General features: G+C 34.3%; 1 protein-coding gene across 1 annotated transcript in view; it reads left to right on the top strand.

The window, feature by feature from the left end:
* Nucleotides 1-17,029, top strand: part of LOC121418753 (serologically defined colon cancer antigen 8 homolog) — a 31,101-nt gene extending 14,072 nt beyond the window's left edge. The window contains exons 8-17 of the mRNA XM_041612836.1: nucleotides 435-629; nucleotides 1,309-1,447; nucleotides 3,334-3,486; nucleotides 4,074-4,208; nucleotides 5,590-5,706; nucleotides 10,490-10,618; nucleotides 11,150-11,282; nucleotides 11,834-11,951; nucleotides 12,351-12,525; nucleotides 13,396-17,029. Of these exons, the coding sequence (XP_041468770.1) occupies nucleotides 435-629; nucleotides 1,309-1,447; nucleotides 3,334-3,486; nucleotides 4,074-4,208; nucleotides 5,590-5,706; nucleotides 10,490-10,618; nucleotides 11,150-11,282; nucleotides 11,834-11,951; nucleotides 12,351-12,525; nucleotides 13,396-13,614 (1,513 nt within the window). The 3' untranslated portion in view covers nucleotides 13,615-17,029. The remainder of the gene's footprint in view (nucleotides 1-434; nucleotides 630-1,308; nucleotides 1,448-3,333; nucleotides 3,487-4,073; nucleotides 4,209-5,589; nucleotides 5,707-10,489; nucleotides 10,619-11,149; nucleotides 11,283-11,833; nucleotides 11,952-12,350; nucleotides 12,526-13,395) is intronic.
* Nucleotides 17,030-21,018: the final 3,989 nt, after the last annotated feature.

Here is a 21,018-nt window from a genome sequence, read left to right as displayed (position 1 = left end):
CAGCAGGCAGGGGCCACGGCCGCCGTGCCCTAGCGTATAGCCCTAACGCTAGCCGGGCAGCGCATATGCGTGCGCCGCTGAGCATTGGCTCGCACAAGGGGTCCAAAAGGCGTAAAAGGACTTGATATGTAGTATAACAGCAAGCACGATTTACATACAAGATGTACAAAGAATAGTGGTACGTGGTAGTGACTGCATAATATTTTAGGCCCTATTCCTTTTCAATTAATGTTTTTCGTTATATTTTTCGGGCCACCAAACTTTACTAATGGGCCACCAACAAAAATTATTTGAAGGTTTTGGTGGCCCGAACAGGCCACCACCAAAAAAAGTTAATGTGGAGCCTTGTATGTATAACAGAAAATATGTTTCTTGTGGCAAATGGTGCATGCACTTACTGGTGTATTTTCCTTAATTTGTCCATTTTGTCATAGATCTGAGTTGGTAAACCATGAGAAGCAGTGCAATGAGTTGAAAGTGAAGCTAAGGATGGCTGAATCAGTAAACCTTCTCTCAAGGAAAGACAATCATATCAAAGATGGTCTCTGTGTACGCTGTGCTCAAGAAGAGGCTGTTATGACCATCCCCAGTCAGCCTGCGAATAGTACTACCATTCACAGGATAACAGAGTATGTTATATTTCCCCTTATTTTTGGTTTCCTGTTATGACATTAACTCTGACTTCCAGTTTTGGTAGGACCTACAAATTCTCTGTTTATTGTTTTTAGTTGGCCAGTAGCATGAAAAATGCAACAACAAAACATTATTTTCCTTTGTCGACAAGAAAAATTAACAAACTACTACTTGATAATTTTGACAAAGGTTTGAGTCCCAGCTTTGATGCCATACAGATACAGATGTTAAAACCAATTAGAGTTCACTTTTCCTGAATATAGTACAAATCATTATGGAATCATATGCAACAGAATGTTTGAGGTCATTTTACCCCAATGTTTGGTCAGAAGTGTGTTTTACATATTGCAGAAATATTTCATAAGTGCACTGATTATACACTGAGATTTTAAATCCAATAGTTTATCTGTATATTTCAGAGATGCCAACCTGATCTTAATAGTATTTTTTTGGGGGGGCTGAATTTTATTTTGCTGAAAATGTTACAGTTATTTTTGTTTTAGTTGTAGTTTTTTTTTAAATATTACTTCACGTGTTTAGCACAGAAAAGTTTTTGTTCACCAAAATATACACATACATACCTGTATAACCCTCAGAGATGGCAGTGCTGTTTACAATGTAGGTCCCCTGATGTTTGATTGATTTTTTTACCCGTTTGTATTATATAACCATCAGAGAGAGGGATGATTTGGTGAGTCGTCTCACTGCTAGCCAGGCAGCAAAAGAAGAAGCCGAAGTGAGAGAAGCTGAAGCTTATAATCAGGTGCAGCAAAGCATTCAACTTGTAGAACAAGCTCAGTTAGAGAGAACAGAGGTTAGTAGCAAAGTCATGAGTTACGTCTGTTGTTTCTAGGATAGTAGCTCGCAGAACAATGTCCTGTCTTGTCTTGTAAATACTGCGCTTGATCACCTCAAAGAGGCTGTAGACCTGCAGGCCATTCATGCAGTGGCTGCTGCTATATAATTCTTTTAATTCTATGTTTAATGCTCAGCTGTTTCTTAAACTATAAATTAATTAAAAATTAGGAAAATCAAAACAGTAAAATAGGCAAAACAAACAGAATTAGAAAGAAGGGACATCAGCGCACGCAATGCATGATTGCTAATCCAATGCAAATCCACAGAGACTCCTCTTGCATGCAGAAATGGGATTTTGGATATTTTTTTTTTGTAGGTAGATTGAGGTCCATACTAAAATATGTACATTTGATTAGAATAGTGGATGAATTTTTTTACTATTTATTGAAGAAAATAAGTGAGATATATGTAATTAGGAGTTTATTGATAAAAGTACATAAATATCACAAATTGGTTTGAGGCAGGATGGATTGACATGGGGGCATGAAAACAATATTGAAATGTTTACATGAATGATTGTGGTAAATTGCTGATTGGTCTACACCTGTTTTGTGTACTTTCAATTTCATGTCATCACACCTGGTGTAGCCCTACTACATCTTCAACTGGTTTGTCTACTACTAATTTAGTCAAATTACCAGTTAGCTCATTTAAACTTTCATTCATTTCCAGTTACGCTGTTCCCATTTCACCCAATATCCACATGGCTTGTCACCACTTATTCAATATGGTTGATTGAACTGTCATTGAACCAATTTTTCATTTGACCAAGTTGAAAATAATTAGACTAAATGAAAATTAGACTAAGTAGGTATTATTGTGTTTTATAGCAAATGGCATTTAGTCCAAATTGATTGTAGACCAAATGGCCCTTATTCTGAAGTCAGATTTAATGTTGTGGTTTATGTATGGATAGCTAATTGTTACATAAATCACTAACAGTAGAGATATAATATTTATATATTATCATTCATAATTGCGTAGGAAGTATAAATAGTTTATTGTCTGCACCATTGATGAATCAGGAAAGAGCACAGTAAACATAGGAAACATACAACTTAATACAAATTTTGACGCTTTTGGCTTCCCATAATTTTAGCACAGAGTTAGACCATGGTCTAAACTAAACCCAACTTCAGAATATGGGCCAATGGGCTTTACCTGTGGGGTTCTAGACTATCTGAGAAGTAGATCAAGTGAATATATAAACCAATGCTCTTTTGAATTCAAAATATAAATGTCAGGTGAATGTTATCATTCATTTATAAGGTGGGAAGAGAAAGAATAAAATGCATACAAACTTGATTTGATTATGGTATTGATCTGAAAATTTTATTATAATTTTTTTTTTTTTGAGGGGGTCTCCTTTCCTGCTAATTAGTTTCCAACTTCCAGCTTCAGATGAATTATTCATGTAGCACTCATCTACAAAAACAAAATTAATAATAATAAGCAATATTTATAATGTTTTTAAGCACTGCATACTAACTATTACCCATGCTTTAGCAATTTATTCTTACCAGGTACCCATTTATTACACCTGGGTGAAGAATGGCATATGTAGATAATTGCTTTTTTTAGATTGTTTTTTTGAGCCTGATTTTGCCATCATAAAATGATGAAAAGTGGCCTGTGGCTGCCACATAATAAACCATATATAAATTAAAAATACAAGGTTTTACAAAGTACAATGTGCTTTGCCAAAAGATGCAAGTGTTGTGGTGGGGCTTGAACCACGGATCTTGTGGTTCAAAGTCCTGAGACTTATCCACTGAGCCACAACAGTCTATTCTTCAGTGGATATTGTGAATATGACCGGGATTCCCTCGTTTCCTCATTCAGGCCTTAGTACAGACAGAGCAAGCTAAGGAAGACATTGTCAGACTTCAAAGCAGAATGGCTGACATGGTAACGGAACAACAAGAGAAACTACATCTTGAAAGAGAGGCAACTAGGAGAGAGAGTCAGGAAGAAATTGCACAGCTCAATCATAAGGTGACTACTTCTTCTTTTCTTGATTCTTGGTATAATTTTTCTTTTAAAGGAATGAGACTATATTGTATGTGAATTCAGGGCTTTTTTTTTCATTGTAGTTTGACTTTGACACACATCTTCTTTCACCTTTCACTATATCATTTATTGACTCTAGAGTCCTGTGAATTGTAAGATAGTGAAAAACTTTGAAATGGCCATGGGATAAATGCAATGTTTTTATTAGTGTCAGTCATGGGCCATCCGTTGCGGAAGAAAGGGAATACCATAAACAAAAAAAATCTCTCATAGGCTAAAGGTTACTTCCATGAAACAGGCTTTGTATTTAGGAAGTGAGAATTGCCAATGATGAATTAATGAATGTACCTTCAATATTCAATGTTGACTACTTTAGCATGAGTCAAAAGTGGAAGAGTTATTTGGAAAGGAATTCTGTTATCTCATTTGCAGTTAGTATGACAGTATCCTCCCTTCCCCTCACATGAAAGAGAATGCAAGAAAATGATTAAAGATTGAAATTGATAAATGTATTTTTGTAAAGACCAAATAATCCATCTATGATTATTGTTTGATTTCTTTTGAATTGTTAGGTTGGTAAGCTATCTGAAGAATTATCAGCAATGACCAATCAGCTAGAGAGGGTGACTAGAGAGAAGGTAGATATTACATCAGAGCTGGATCAAGCTAAGATGCAAATCATGCAACATGAGGTTCAAATCACAAAGGTAAAAGTCATCACTTTATATCCACTTTGTCTACTAGCAGATGGTCTAACTCTAAGATAGTGTTTCATGGCTAAACCCACTTGGTCTATTATCAATCTGATGTAATTACTATTTGGTCCTACCATCACATCACATAGTCTGATACTCACTTTACCGTTGTTTAATCCTATTAAGACTTGGTCAGGGCTGATTCAGCCCCCCCCCCCTTGGCATTTTTTGCTATAAATCTGCCACGCAAAATTTTCTGAGCGCTTCGCTTGCTTACTTTTTACTTTCAAGTCTCGCGCAACTTTTGGGACCAAAATTGCAACCCCGGGTACGCGGTTCCGAAATTACACAACATTTTGTAAGTGCATGCAGACCCCAAATTGTGCAAAATCGTGAATTCTTGTACAGATCTAATGCAAATAGTTCAGTTCAGTTCATTCGATTTCATCTTGTTTATGGTCATAATAATAAAGTCCCCACTGGAAAAAATTCAGAAACAAAGAAATACATAAGAAATTTAGAAAACAATAAAATGCACAAGATAATATTAGTGATATTGTATTTTTCTAAAGTACATTTGATCAGAATCCTGTAAAGGCCTAAGAACAAAAAAATATGATTTTAGAGGCCTTATTTAGTTAATTAGAGAAAAAAAATTGATTTTATGCATAAATTAGCATAATCAATGAGATTTTACGAAGAATATGATTTGACAGTTTTGTAGATTAAGCCATGGGCAACGCGTAGGCTGATTTTCGTCGCTGTTGAATCGCCCCCCCCCCCCATCTACTTAGGTGTCAAAATAGCCAAGTCTTTTTAGGGTTAATCTAATGCCCAGATGGTTTAATTTTTACTTCATCTACTTATTATTTTGCATTTTGTTAATTAACAAATTGGGTCATATATAGTTCATCTAAGCATATAGTCAAAGTGGTGTTAGAACAAGTTGGATATGGAGCCTAACTTAGAATCGGAAGAAGTGGTAAATGGGAGGAGTGGCAATGTAGGATTGCCATTGTTGCATCCTATTGTGATTAATATAGAAGTTCATTATTTTCAAACCTGAAAAAATTGAAATATTCAGTATTTTATGTAATAAAATACAAAGTGAATGGTGAGCAAGTGACATCATTTGCCTATCACTATAACGTGCTTAAAACTGTTTTCTGGAATTTTATAACTTTCTTATTTTTCTGAATTCACAGTCATGTTCAATGTTATATTTTTTTTATTTTTCTCTTTCTATTAAATTCCACTTTTATTGAGGTAGACTTGTCCTTATTTGTGTTAAATGTCCATACATTTTTACACATCTGTGTCATATACTGAGGAATAATTGTACCGTGTATAGCTACAAGCGTTAGTCTTGAACAATCCATGTGACTCTGATTAGGTATCTGAGGATACAAGAGTGTCAGCTACTACAGCTAAGGTACAGAGGGATGAGGCTATGAGACAATTAGAGAGGCTCAGAGCATCCATGGAATCAGAACTAAGAAGTGAAAAACAGGTTTGTCTGAATTAATTTCTTCATTTTTTACTTCTATATAAAATTCTTTTAAAAACTTTATTTTGTTAAATGCATGTTGATTGAAGTATGATACATGTCCATATACCTTAGCCTGAGTTACCTTGGGCAGATATTTATATTTATTTATTTACAATATTTCAACAGGATACCCACTCAACATAAAAATTGCTCTCCCTTGGGGTCTTTCATATTAAAAAAACAATCACAATATATCTTGTTATACACAGTAAAATTAACATGAGAAAATGTACATATAGTCCAGTCAATCTAGCCAGAATAGGGGGGTGATCCGCCACTAATTGCAACACTTGATTTTCCACTGCAATGCTTTCCAGGAAGGTCCCCTTAACAACATACTAAACGTCCCAAAAAATCCAAGCAGTGGAAATTTATGAAATTTGCATATTATGCAAATAAGCCATAAAAAATTAGAAAAATAAGGAAAATAGTCCAAAAATTACAAATTAAGTGTCCAAAACAATTTCATTTGAGCGAAAAGTAATGATAAATAACTGTATTCAATGTTTTTATTCAAAAGCGCCAGCGAATCTACCTAATTTGCATATTATGCAAATAAGCATCCTTATATGGAAAAAATGTTAAGATATTGTGATTGTTCTCATATAGACTGCTTGAAAACATTTCATTTATGTAGACATTTTTGCTACTATCACTAAGCATGAGAATTCATCACAATGCCTGAAAATTAATTTGCATATTATGCAAATTAGCCATTAAAAAAGAAAATAAGGAAAATAACACAAATATTATAAATTAAATAAATTAAATGTCAAAAGCAAGCAATTCGAACAAAATTTCACGATGAATAAATAAGTACAATGTTTTTATTTTAAAAAGCTAGCCAATCTGCCTCATTTGCATATTATGCAAATAAGTATCCATATATGGAAAATGTCAAGAAATTTTGATTTTCTCACATTGACTGTTGTTCAAATCAATATGCTGCTATCACTAAGCATGCATACTTATCATAATATGATGATAATTGTATTTAAGGTAAAATACTGGAAATGTGTTCTTCACATCCTAAAGCCATGTTGTTAGTCTGACAAGATGATGGGATTGGCAAGAATAAAGCACAGTATTTGAAATTGGTGAGTAGTTTGATAGAGCTGACGTCCGTTTCTTATATGGATGGGAACGACAGAAGGAAGGCCAAGAAAAGCAAACTTATGGCAGGTGAGATCTGATGAGTAGTCTCATTAAGAAGTGTAGCAGAGATTCCATCTGGCCTAGTAGCTTCATGCAGGTTGTTTTGTTTAACAATTTCTTCAGTAGTTTGGGCTACACCCGCTTGACCAAAAAATATGTTTCCTGGCCATGCCTGGGTCAGAACAGGGTTCCAGGACTTGCAGAGCAGCGTCATCATCATCATGATCAGTGGTAAATACTAATACTAAAAACCAGTTGTCTTCCAATGTAGTCATAGCATGATAACATGATATTAGGGGCTTTCAACATGTTACAGCCTGGATCATTGCCAATCCGGTCAACAAATGGTGACCATTCTATGGTCCTAGTGTAGCAATTCTGAGCTTCACCTTACTGATGCTTTAGGGGCTCAACATGCGCAAGCCTTCCCATAAAACTCTTTTTCTGACACAACTTATGTCCAGCGTCTAATTGAGGCATCTTGTGTCGGAAGAAGACATTGGTAATGGTTTGGTTCTTGCCAAAGTCCTCTTGATTAACATTCAATCTCCTATGCTCGACTTGTCGGATTTCAGTACAGAGAGTTGTATGATTGTCCAAAGTACATGTGCATGACACTATGAATGTCAGCATTCCTCCAGACTAACATCCTCAGTCGTACCATGATTTCTGACAGGTTTATTCCTCTGTATACTCACAGTATACCAATGAGTAACACAAAGTGGCAAACAAATCCTGGAATGGGTACACACTGTTTAATCATTGTTGGATGGTATTTGATGGGGACGTTAAGGGTGATCCGTAATGTTGTGTCCTCAATAATCTGGTTTAGTCCTTCATCCGTTAACGTCTGCTTGGTTGTTCATTGTCTCACTGAAGAATTTCCATTTGCCATAAATATCAGGAAATTGATATCATTTGCATACGATTTGCTTAGAAACTATAGCTACAATATTTGGAGATAGTTGCCATTCTTAGGACATTCATCAAAGAGGAAAGAACAGAATATGGATGCTTCATCCTGAAGCAGCAACTGGATTCAGCAAGAACATCTAATCATGATTCCTGTATCTGGGAATGATGTCTATATACACTTTAAGCCTTTATCATGACTTTATGAATGGCTTTCATGTTGCTCGTATGGGCAAATGCTCATTGGTACTCTTATAAACCATGCCCAGAGATCTTGTGATTCAAGCAAGTACTCATATTCACCACCAAGACAAGTGGTGTGCCACAAGGACCAAATATTCGAAGCTAACAAGATTTTATTTGTACTGGGTGTGACTTCTTGTGCTGATCACTTGACAATCAAGGAGCATGCTAGCGTGGACTATACTAGCAAGAAAAGCAAAGACTCTACCAAGTCAAGGAGAGAGCAAGACTTGGATAGAAATATGAAGCATTCAAACAGTGGGACCCATGTAGAACTGACTCATTGCACAATATGAGCATAGAGCTATTAACAGAGCTCCATGATATGAGTGAGGTATCTGCTCCGGTGGTAACTGCTCATGAAAAAAGTCAATATCAACCAAGCAAGGTCATCAAGGTTACACATAATCTACGTGGAATTTTAGAGGAAAATATCACAAGTTTACTTGATTATTATTTTATAACATGACGGATGCTTATTTGCATAACATGTACATTCCACTTCAGATATAGATCCACAGAGGGGAGACCTTTGAAGGACCTTTCAAAGACCAAAAATTGGCAAGGTCTTAATTTATACAGCAGTCTCCAAGATCACTGAAATTTGTCATTTCTGTTGTGGAATGGCTCAGAAAGACCCCTCAAAGAACTCTGAAAGACACCTGTCCTATAGAGATCTTTCAATGGTCTTTCAGAGATGTTTATGCATCAGGTGATCTTTCAAAATTCTTTCCATAGACTTTGTCTGGTCTTTAATTTATCTTTCGATGATATTTCAATGATCTCTCATGAGTCTTACAGTAATCTCCGTAATAATCTTGAGACTGCCGAAAGATCATAGAAAGACTAATAAGAACTTTGAAAGTTCATTGAAAGACCACTGAAAAATCATCAAAAAATAATTTTACTGTAAGACCACTGAAAGACTGTTTTGAACCGTTTCAAAAAGTTTTGGGACTCATGAGGAGCATAAAGACAATTGAAAGATCTATCAGGAATCGTGAAAGACATCGGAGATCTTTGAAAGTTCGTTGAAAGACCCTTGAAAGATCAAGCAAGTTTTATCGTCTTACAGCAGTCTTTCAGAGGTCTTGTTCTCTGTTGAATGGGGGTTTAACTGTTTGTGTGAGAAAACTCAAAATTTCTGGGGTTTTTCATACAAGGATGCTCATAATTTTATATGCAAATGATGGAGATTTATTAACATTTTTTTATTTGAAGAATTATTGAATTTGTAAAGATTACCATGAGCTTCCGTTCAATTTATATTGTTTTCCGCACTTGATTTCCAATTTTTTTATTATTTTCCTCATTTGCAAATTATTATGGCTAATTTGCATAATATGCAAATTTTGTGATTTTCCTATGATTGTCTATTTAATGACTTTTAATATGGTATTACTTTCCTGTAAGGCATTTCCATATTCCAATTTCAATAGATAATCTACTTGCAATTTTTGAGGAATGTATCACCAGTGTGTTTTCTTGAATATTTATCACATGTTAGATACTTATTTGCATAATATGCAAATGACACTACAGACACTAAGCTTAATATTAATGTATTCAACGTCCTTAGTGATAGAGGCATAGTAATTTCAACATTATTGAAATTTTCAAGCAGTCAATGAGAGAAAAATCACAATATCTTGACATTTTTTCCATATATGGATGCTTATTTGCATATTATGCAAATGAGGTAGATTTGTTTGCATTTTTGATTAAAAACATTGATTAAAATTATTTATCATAAATTTCCTCTCAAATAAAATTGTTTTGGACACTTAATTTGTAATTTTTGGACTATTTTCCTTATTTTTCTAACTTTTTATGGCTAATTTGCATAATATGCAAATTTCATAAATTTCCACACCTTGGATTTTTTGGGACTTTTAGTATGTTGTTCAGGGGACCTTCCTGGAAAGCATTACAGTGGAAAATCAAGTGTTGCAATTAGTGGTGGGTCAAACCCTATATTGACTGGACTAATACATTATGATGAAACATAAGAGTTGAAGTCAGATAAAAACGAAACTATGAATATCTATTAACTATGCACATCATTAGAAAGAAGGGAATATATATATACATAGAACATAATAATTGAAATTGACATCGGAGATATTTACTATTGGAAAAAAAAAGCTGCAACTGGATTTAAAGGTTATCTTTTAAATATTTCTTAAAAATTGAGAGGGAATTTATGTTTTGAGATTCATGGATCATTGGGCTAAAGTTGAGCTCCAAATGCTATAAAGAAATAGAATATCCTCTCCATGCATCAACAAAACAAATATTCTACAGAAATTCTACAATAATGATATGGCAAATAATTATTTTTGTCAATTTTGTTGAGTACATGTACCAAATGTGTTTAGTTGTAATTCCAATATTTTGGATATAGTGACGGGTAACAACTATGTTTTTATCGCAGGAGAAATCTCGGGTAAAGAATGACTTATCAGATGTAAGAAGAAGACTCCAGCAGGCTGAGAAGGATGCCTCCTCATCACGGGAGGAGTGCATCCGTTTGGTAGAGAAACTCAATGCTGCTGAAAGAGAGGTAAATGGTTTTGTGTATTCAATTATTGAAATGATGATCTTTTCTCCCCATTCTTGAGGATATGGGTTTTATTATATATATTTTTGTCTGATTTTTGTTTGATTAGTAGCAACTGTATTAGGCATTTCGTAATTCACATCTTAAAGGCATTGGTCAACATTGTTTTCATTGTTAAGAAAATCTGAGCTGCAGGGTCCCATTTGTCAGCTATGCCAGACAAGAAAAAAATATATAGTGACTGGAAGTACCAATCTAATTGTATTCCTCTACATGTGTTACACTTAAACTCCTCAGGAAAATCATTAAATGGTGAGTTCTCAGTCACAGATATCTTGAAAGTGTTGACAAAATTTTTTTTTACCTGTCATTTTTTTTTTCTCCATTAAGTACAACAAACCCCAAAGTTCATGATTTTTAAAGATACGACCTTTGTGATGTTGACCGATGACTGTCTTTGATGGGAGTATTGTATGAATGTCGAATCGTGTAGTATTATTCACAATTTCCAATATTTGTTTGTGTTTTTATTAGGCAAGTATTTTACGTTTGTCTCATGAGAGTGTTGAGAAGGGTAACAAAGATGCTCTGAGGATGGTAAGACACCGAGCAGAGAAGAAAGAGCAAGACCTCAAACAAACTATACATGACATGGAAGCCAAGCATAGTAAGTTATTTTCCAACTATTTTCATGTTTAGTTTGTCTTTCATCCCATCCTGTCGGGTATTGTATCACTTGGTATTTTACTGTGTATCGTTTCTCATGTGATATTCAAGTACTGTATTTGAAATGTTGATCAATGATAAAATACATTTAAATTTGACTTTGGGAACCTGACCCATAAGCATTTATTCTTCAAGGTTTCCTCCACGATATTTCATCCATTCATTTTAAGCTTAAACCAAGACACCCCACCAAATTTATGAAAATTGCAAGGATTGTGTATACTTCAAATGACATCACATTGCATGTTTTATTTTCACAACTAGTTACATTATTACACTATTCATCAGATATTTGCTATAAACCTATATTAAGCGATATGCATTGGGTACATATTTTCTGTACTTAACTGAATTAGCCTGTGCACATTTACATTACACTAATTGTGCTATTTTAGTTGGCCTAGTCAAATAGAACTGCATTTTTGTGGCTTGTACACTCATATTCCTAATTATGAGATACATATTCCTCTTCTTTACCTCTGCTTGGAACAGGTTTAGCTGTGAATGAACTAGAGAACATGTTATCAGATCAGCAAGCCTTGATCACAAAGCTTAGAGAAGAGGGTAGAATCCTTACTGAGAAGTTAGAGAGTGGAACTAACAAGTACAGGTTAGGAGCCTTTCGAGTTCAGAGTTTAGAATTGATGTTTCATTGTGAATCATTGTGAATGACATATAGTCTCAAACCATATTAAAAGATATTCTGGTATAGGAAAACTCTTCTGTGAAATATATTTACTCTCACATGTAACAAACTAGATATGATCTTTAAGTTGAAAAGCAGCTAAGAACTGTAAATATCATATAAGAATGTCAATGTTGAAATAAGATAAGTTCAATGAAATTTAATCGACAACCCAACAAATTTTTTGTAAGGTCTATGATACTAACCATTAAAGCATCGACAGTCATTCTCGGAAAACTGTGAAATCATGATGAAAGTATAGAATCCATCTATTTGTGCTGTAGGAAGAACATTTCCCTCATTTCTTTCTATTATCACTTTTAGGTCAGAGCTTCGTCAACTGAGGCAGGTGAATGGTGAGCTGGTGGCCCGATCAGAGCGCCTCTCCCAGCAGCATAATGATATGGAGATACAGTGTGTAGAGCATGGTAAACTGCATCATAGAATGAAAACCCGTCTCCAACAGATGGAAGAACAGAATAACAAGAATGCTAAACAGGTAAAGCATCTGGAATACGTGACATTGCTATGCTGCTACTGCTACATATGTCTTTTCTATTTCGTAGGCTTCATAGTTAATTTAATATTTGGGATGATGTATATATTCATTCTTTGTTTCGTTTTGACCTATTTGTTGTTTTATTCATTTTTGAGCAAGTATCGATTCAAACCAAACTTTTTGTCCTTCCAATCCTTTTTTTTCTCGTTTTTCAAATTCACTTCACAAACTGCTCAAGCTATGATCTTTTGAAAGCTTTAAAAAAATTCATATTAACTAGAAGATAAATGAAATATAGGAAGGTTTCTCTTTTATAAGGGGTTGATGCATATACTTCATGGAATTGACCAGCACTTAATCATTCTGTTTTGAACTCGGGGACTCTGAAGTAAAAGGTGCATTCAGATTCAGCTAAAATAAATCAAGTACAAATCTTAAATGGGTACCCTTGATTGGATAAAAATCAAATCGCATTTCATTACTCTTTCTACGATGGGCCTCAGATCCTTCAAAGTCAATCATGATTTATTTTCAAATTATTTGCTTTGATATTAAATTCTGTGAGCTTCTTTATGAGGAAGCATACCTGCCTTGATGCCTGAATACCTAGAGAGCATTTCAAAAACATTGCTGTCTGATCATTTTCCTTGATAATAATTTAATGCTAAGCACTGTAACTGGCAATCTTTGGATGAAATAGATTTCATCGGTTAAAACATCCAACAAAACATTCCCCAGGTCCTCAGTAAAGAAGAAGGGCTCTATTAGACTAGTTCTATCATAAGAATCTTGTTATCCAATCTCTGTATGGTGTGAGCTCTGATCCTTCCAACTGTTCATGATTTTTATTGTGTTTGACATCCACTCTAGATCTTTGAGCTCCTTCAGAAGCAGACCAGCTTGATGCAGGAACGACAGGTCCTTAGTAAGGAGGTAGAATTCCTGAGAAGCCATGGCATCACCAATGCACCATCAGACCTGAACAGGAGTGAGACCAACTGGTTGAATAGTGATGTAGATAAACTCAAGAGATCGGCTGGATCATATGGCAAGGAGGCTATGGTACCAAGTCATGATCAGGAGAGGTAGCATGCCATTTTTCTTTTAAGTACTGATGAAAGGAAAGTTCCTAAAAATATTCATATTCACATGCAAACTGAAATCAAGAAAATACAGATGCGTATTTTTTCACTGTGAAATAGTATAACTTAGACACTGTTCTCACTAACATTCTAAAACTAGTTACTGGAAACTACTTTAACATGAAATGAGAATGGTCGAAGAAGCGATCTTCCAAACCGGTTCAGAAAACCACCTCTCGATGTAGTTTTGAACATCGCTTTGCCTTGTTAAACTGGTTTTAGCGTAAGTGAGGACACAACCATTCTTCCAGAAGCGATCTTCGCACACTTTCAGTGCGCTACTCCACACACTGTATGTGGAATGATTACACTGCAGTTTCACATTTTGCGTGATACATTTCACCCCACTGAGAGTGTTCCCATAGCAGCAAGACTGCTTTACGTGAAGTGGTTTTGAAAACCACTTTCGGGTGATCAAATGGGAACGCTAGCAAAGTGATCTTCAAAACTGGTTTCCAGTATACCAGTTTTAAAAAGTATAATGAGAACGATGTCAAATTCACATAAATAAATTATCCCCCCCCCACAAAAAAAAAGGAATGAGGAAACATAGGGATATACTAAATTAGTGTTTAACAAGAACCATTATCCTGTATTGTAAAAGCTTCATTGGCAATATATTTACTTGGGTTGATATTTTACAATGAAAACTTATGCACGATGTAGTCTGAGTTTAATGTTTTTCATGTAGTAAGATAATTATTTTGTACTGATTATTTGCATTTGTCACTTAATCTATTTTATATTCTAATATATATTTCATTCAGAGATCAAGTTAATATATTAAGAGTGTAGACCATTATTTAGAAAAGAAAATTATTAAACCCTGGTTCTAAATTAATTGATTTTGTAAGTAAATTATTGAACACAAACCTGATGTTTACTAATGAAGACATGAAGACTTCCTAGTTCCTATTTATGAGTTTGAATGGTTTTTAATCAAATAAAATTACAATCATTGGCAAATAATTGAATTAAAAAAAAAAATCTTATGGTAGAACCATCATGCATTTGTATTTTAGTTTAATCTTAGACCTACATGTAGCATGTGCATCATGATGGTATGATATTTATTTTAATACACAAAGTATCATATTGTTTTTAAATTTACTCTCCCACTGCATTCTGAAATAGTAGTTACTATAATTTTGCCTTGATATAAACAGTAATTGCATAAACAAATAACCACTTAATTGTATGCCTTAAAATGAGAGAAAATAATTTTTCACACATTACTTTATATCAAAATCTTACAAGCTCATGCAATTAGAAAAGGGACTTTATATTAAATATGCATGGCAAATTGTTGCATAAGTTACAGCAATATGTAATTTAACCGTCCATTTTTATCAAATTTTTCTATTGATGCTCTATTGGTGCTATTGTTTTAAGAAGGTAGCAAACAGTCATATAACTTGTGTGTGAAGTATGGAAATTCATTTCTTTAACCCATTCTCATCAATTAACATTCCTTTCATTTGCCCTTTCTTGGTGTTTGTCATTTATACACATTTTTTTAAATATTTTACCTGAAATATCAGTTTCCACTCTGTCAAAAAAAATTGCAAATCAGTTGATTGTTAATAATTTGTGAGTTGTTGAAGTTATTAAAATGTCATGTGGACATGCAAATATCATGCGAGAGGTAAAAGAAAATATATAGCCTAATAGGCAATTTCATGAGAAAAAAATGAAAGTTCAGAATATTTTCCATTCCATGGATTAATCAACATTTATGAAAATAGATATTACGTGATAATCATTATTGGCATGTTCAGTTTCATTTTTAAAAATTCTGAGAAAATGGTTCAGTAAGTACATTAAAATGGGTTAATTTCATTGATATTGAATGTAAATTGCTCATTTTTATATGTAGATCAACATGGTTAAATTTCATTATTGAAATTGCTGAAATAAAAGATTTTGAGGGAAATAACAGACATATTTTCATTGAATTGACTGGTATAGTGGTAAAAGTGACACAAAACACAGAACATAAACACAAACTCAAAGAGCATCTGAATTAAATTTCCCATGTGGAATTTCCTTGATGGTATGACATTTCTTTACACAGTACTCTAGTTGATTTTTCTTGTACCTCAGTCAGTATAAAACACATTTCAGTATTTTAGATTGTACAGATTATTCTGTGTATGTTCTAATCAATGTATCTGTGTGTATTGTGTATCTTTGAGAAAGTAATCTTCTTATTTTCGTATTTTTTGTTTGTTGTACTTCATTATATGTTATTGTACTAACTAATTGAATGTATTTACAGTAACTCTCTAAGCCAGTTGTAAAAATTGTGTATTGTGAAAAATTAATATACAGTGCATCCCACAAAAAAGGAAGCCTGTTTTCAGAGATAGATTTCACAACTATTAAATATGTTTTTACAATAAATTTGATACCCATGGCAAGAGTGGAATCTCATCTATAATTTGAAACTAACAGCTAAGCAAAAAAAAATAAAATACATGGGAATCTCAGTTTCCTTTTTTCTTAGAGGCACTGTATATTTGTAAAGGTCTGATGTGTTTGGTTCTGTATGCAAATTTCATTCAAAGTTTCAGTTCTACCTTACATCACATTTTAGGCCCGGAAATCGCTGTGTATGTGAATCCCATGAAAGTGTTTAATTCAGTTTGGCGCTACATTGCAGCATTGGTTTTCTGGGGATGACGGACAGTGCTGTTTAGTTTCATTACTTTGTGTGAATTCAGAACTAAATCATGTTTTGTTGAATAATAAGTCACCAGTCATTTATGGCTTTTCAAATTGCAAATACTATGAACCCTGCAACAAGAACAAAATACAATAAAAAGAACAGTATTGGGGGTAATTGTTGGATTGGCATCGTAACATAGTTTATGGATCTCGTTCATGAAACATACACAAGGGTAATCAGGTTATGAATGATTGTTTTGTGTAAGTCGAGGTGACTCGATCAAGGTCAAATATTCATTTTGGGTCATGTAAGTATTTTATTATCATTTGAATTTTTTGTGTGTGAGTAATTATTCAATAGTTGATTTAAAAGTGAGCAATGCTGCTATAGTGAATTGCATAATACAGGCGAGACTGCCAGAGGCATTCCACCTGTTTTTATTAAAATTTGGAGAGGGAGGGGGATTTGCCATGCCAGGCATATCTTTTTAAAAATCACATTTCACACAGCAATAATGAAAACATTTGTGGTAAAGTGTATTCAGTGATATATAGTAATAATTTGTACAGAAATTTTATACTTTTGTTCCCCTATATTACTGTACTTTTTATCAAATGCATTTAACATTATTTGTAGCAGTGATTTTTTTTTAATGTATGTTTAAATTAAAAAACAAATTGGATACTAATATTAATCATTTAATTTTGTCTTTATTCCTTTTTAAATTATTTTCAGAGTGTGATTTTGATGGTCAAATGCAAAGATATCAAAGGAAAAGCAGTGACAATGTGACTGGGCATGGCAAAACTAAAAAAAAGTCGCCAGAAAATAATTTTCAGTTGAATTTTCCTTCTGAAAGAGGAGAATCTCGGCTTTTTAATGATACATAACTTAATGGATGTTCCTAACCCTCATGACAAGGAGAAGAAAATTTGTCTACAGTAGAATATTAATTTGGAGTAAAGAGGGATTAAAAGTTGACAAGGCTATTGAAGCACACTCCCCCCCCCCCATTATTGTGCAAGGCGACAAAAGGTGGATTAAACTCATTCAAATTATCCTAGAAGGGGGGGTCATCAAATTGGCTATAAAAAATTCATGCTAATTAGGTACATGCTGTTTTAGGTAACAGAGAAGTATGAATGAAGAAAGATCTTGACCATTTTTTTTTTCATATTGGAGTTGAAAATAAGGGGAATACTTCAGTTTTGGGGAAGAAAAACAAATTGCAAAATAAACAAAAAATGACAATATGGGTTTAATCCAAATTGTCAAATGAACCATTTTGGTTTGTTTTGTACATATTTTTTTATATAGACCATAAAAAATTATACTCTTTCAAATATAATACTTATAACTTAGATTTAATCATTCTGATCAAATCAACTTTGAATGTGATACTGAAAATCACACAGTGCAACTTTTCCTGGGTTTTGTTATGCCTTGTCACAAATTTAGTTTCTGAAAATGAGGGAATTTTGTAAATGTTGGAAATGCTCCAAAAACTTCCCTCTCGGATGACAACAAAAATAGTTATTGTTCATTCATGAGCAAACACTGACCCGTTTTTTTGTTCAGTGTGTAAAAAATGCCTTGCGCCAAAAAACAAAAGGGAATTCGTCAGCAAACAAAGTTTTTACTTACAATCAAATAAATTACTCCCGATACACATTTACTTTCATGATTATGTTTGATTCATATGTTAGTTCCATAATTATGATGATTCAATTTCTTATGAATTATTAAGATTTAGTGATAATTATAATAAATATCTTCTTAAGGGAGAATTTGAACAAACATTTTACTCAAAGTACAAAAATATAAAGAAGTATGACGACACATCAAATCAACATGCCAGTCATTTAGTAAAACAGGACTAATAATGATTTTTTTTTCATGCCCGTATAGCTCTTAAACCATAATGAACTTCACAGTAGGTCTGTAAACAACCAAGTTTAATTCATTGAATAATATATGTTAAAAATGAAACCTCGTATTGTATGATTTTAATACTTGTTTAAACTACTAAACAACTGTTAAATTCAAGTAGTAAACAGCGCCATATAAAAGATAATAAGTAAACTTTGTTTTTAGTGTGCAAAGAGATCTAAATGAGGAAGGTGAATGGGGGTATCTTCGATCTCACCGTTGATGTAAAGGTGCATGGCAAGTGCATTAACATCATGTTCGCAGACTAAACTTGTCTAGGAGGAGCAATTAAAATTTGGCTATGTCACGTCAGTTTAGCGGAAAAGCGATAGATACACGATGGAAATAGGAATTATTAGTAGCGCACTATCTTGTCATACACATAGGTCGTACATAAACGACAGCGATGTATCTCTAAGATTTCATAGACAGCAAAAATTTTCAGCACTATCACCGCTACACTTGTCATTTACATATATAGTTCAAAGAGACTAAATAAAGTAAACGTTCCTAAAAGGGTATTTTAAGATTCTAAATAAAGATGAACTTGAATGCGGTCGTAAGGATCCTTAACGCATCACGTCAATCGATGGATCACTACAATTATGTGGTGTCATGCTGGGCTTTCTCTCTTTAATTAATTTCCGGAGCATTCCTAATCCCCAATAATTCCTCGTTGTTCCTGTGTTCGCTACACGTTCCTCATTGATATATCTATCATTTACACAATGAGGTCTACTGTCTTTGCTCTTTTTGTTGCCGGGACATGCTAGAAATACACACATGAAAACGAACAAAGGAAAACGAAATAAAACAAGCGTTTATTTAGTTCTAAAGCCCTCCCCCCTTGCGATGTTTCATCAATCTTTCTCCCACTCTTCCTCTTCCGTGATCATGTTAATCCACTTCTGACTCACTCATTCTTTTCTCTATCTACTGAAGGGGCCTCAGTATACGTATTTATGTATTATATCATCACCCCCTCTCTCCAACCCATCAAACATTTCAAACATCGACTTCTGAGTATAGCTCTCATTCTCCCTCGCTCCCTCTTATCTCCTTTATATAACCCAGAGCTCCGTATATAGCTCAGCTCTCTTTGCCTGCAATTTCAATAGATCCCCTTTCTTCACTTTATTGTTCATTTCTCTCCCCCCCCCCCCATCTGTCTGTCTGTCTATCTTTCCTACTCACTCTCTCTTTCAACCTCTCTCTCTCCATCTGTCCGTCTGTCTCTCCTTTTATTTCTCTCAAACGTCACAAGTTCTTGCATCACTGTCTTTCTGAGTGTCACCCCTTCGCCCTCCCTCCCTCTTTCCCTACTTCCCTACTTGAAAGTCTTATTCCATATTAAGCTCCATGTATATTCCTCCTACACTAACCATGGACCCCACTACAAATCATGCTGGTAACACGCAACTATCATTTATGATAAACATTCGAAAACGAGATAAACAGTGCATAAATCTCTCTTTTCTCATTACCTCCGTCACGTCGATGTCTTGCAAATTAATGTTGAATAATTTACCAAATCCATTTCCTTCTGTTCACTCTTCATTATTTTTGTTTTTCATTGAATGAGACCGAACCAATAATGACCCTATTATCATACCTGCATGACGGTGATTAAGGTGATTTTCATGAATAAAGTAACCGTGTATTAGTATTATCTTCTATCCAGTTAGCTTGAAGGAGGGTTGACAAGCGAGAGACGGATAGCAAATGAAATTCGAAAATTACAGGCTCTATATAGCCTAGCAATTAAAAAATATTTTGAAGAAATTGATGCGATTTCATGTAGGTCCTATGAATTGGTATTACTAACGGTATCGACTCCTGTACAAAAGATGAAAGTCTCCCCCTTAATTCCAACCCCTTCATAATTTCCTCCAATATCTCAAAATTACTCCCTTCGATTACTTATCACAGAATACATTGATTTGATTTTTATCATACATTTTCCTCATCGTAATTACAATGAATAAAGTTGCATCTTAGTGTGATAGATGGTAATTGCGTTGTGTTGGATTTCTTGAAGTCGTCAAATAAAAGTTTGTGCTGAGCTGAATATCTGTATTCACAAGTGACACATTTTCGACTCGTGCTTTTCTTTCACCTATCCCCATTGAATATTAATATGGATATGTTGTATATAGGGCATTCGAACCAAATAATCACTGGCAGACTCAACCAGCAAGTATTTTGTGAAAATGAAGTTAAAGACAAGATGGATTATGTTTTACATTATCTTGCGATGTAAATAGTCGTTATATCGCCTGATTCGTTACATGGTCTGCATTCTAATGACGCAGGATTTGCACCGTGGCGCGAGACTGCGTTAGAAGTATTTGACAAGCAGTTATAATGAAACGTGAATGTAAATGAGATCGTGTGAGGCCAAGATGACATGTCAGTCTGTATTTAGGCAAGCAGCCTTGCCTTAACGTAGTTATCATAATTATAGGCTGCAGCTTCAGAGAGGTACATGGGCGTTGTTGGAGCATCCACCTTCAAATTCGAAAGCAACATATATTATACTCCTTTGAGATCCAAAACAGGTTTTGGTGGTGGCCTCTGGTACTTCCCCCACTCCTAATAACATAACCTCGCCGCCACTGATAGGTATATTAGCGCATGGACTAACGAAGTTGATGTGACGTCATTTATGCAATCAGTAGACATACCAGGCAAACGAACTGATGATATGTCAGCCATTGAGAATATTTGGCATACCTCATGACCCCTTGTGGGCGC

Source organism: Lytechinus variegatus, chromosome 7 (genome assembly GCF_018143015.1).
Source record: "Lytechinus variegatus isolate NC3 chromosome 7, Lvar_3.0, whole genome shotgun sequence".
In the NCBI taxonomy this organism is placed as follows: Eukaryota; Metazoa; Echinodermata; class Echinoidea; order Temnopleuroida; family Toxopneustidae; genus Lytechinus; species Lytechinus variegatus.
This window is presented reverse-complemented; position numbering and strand designations above follow the sequence as displayed.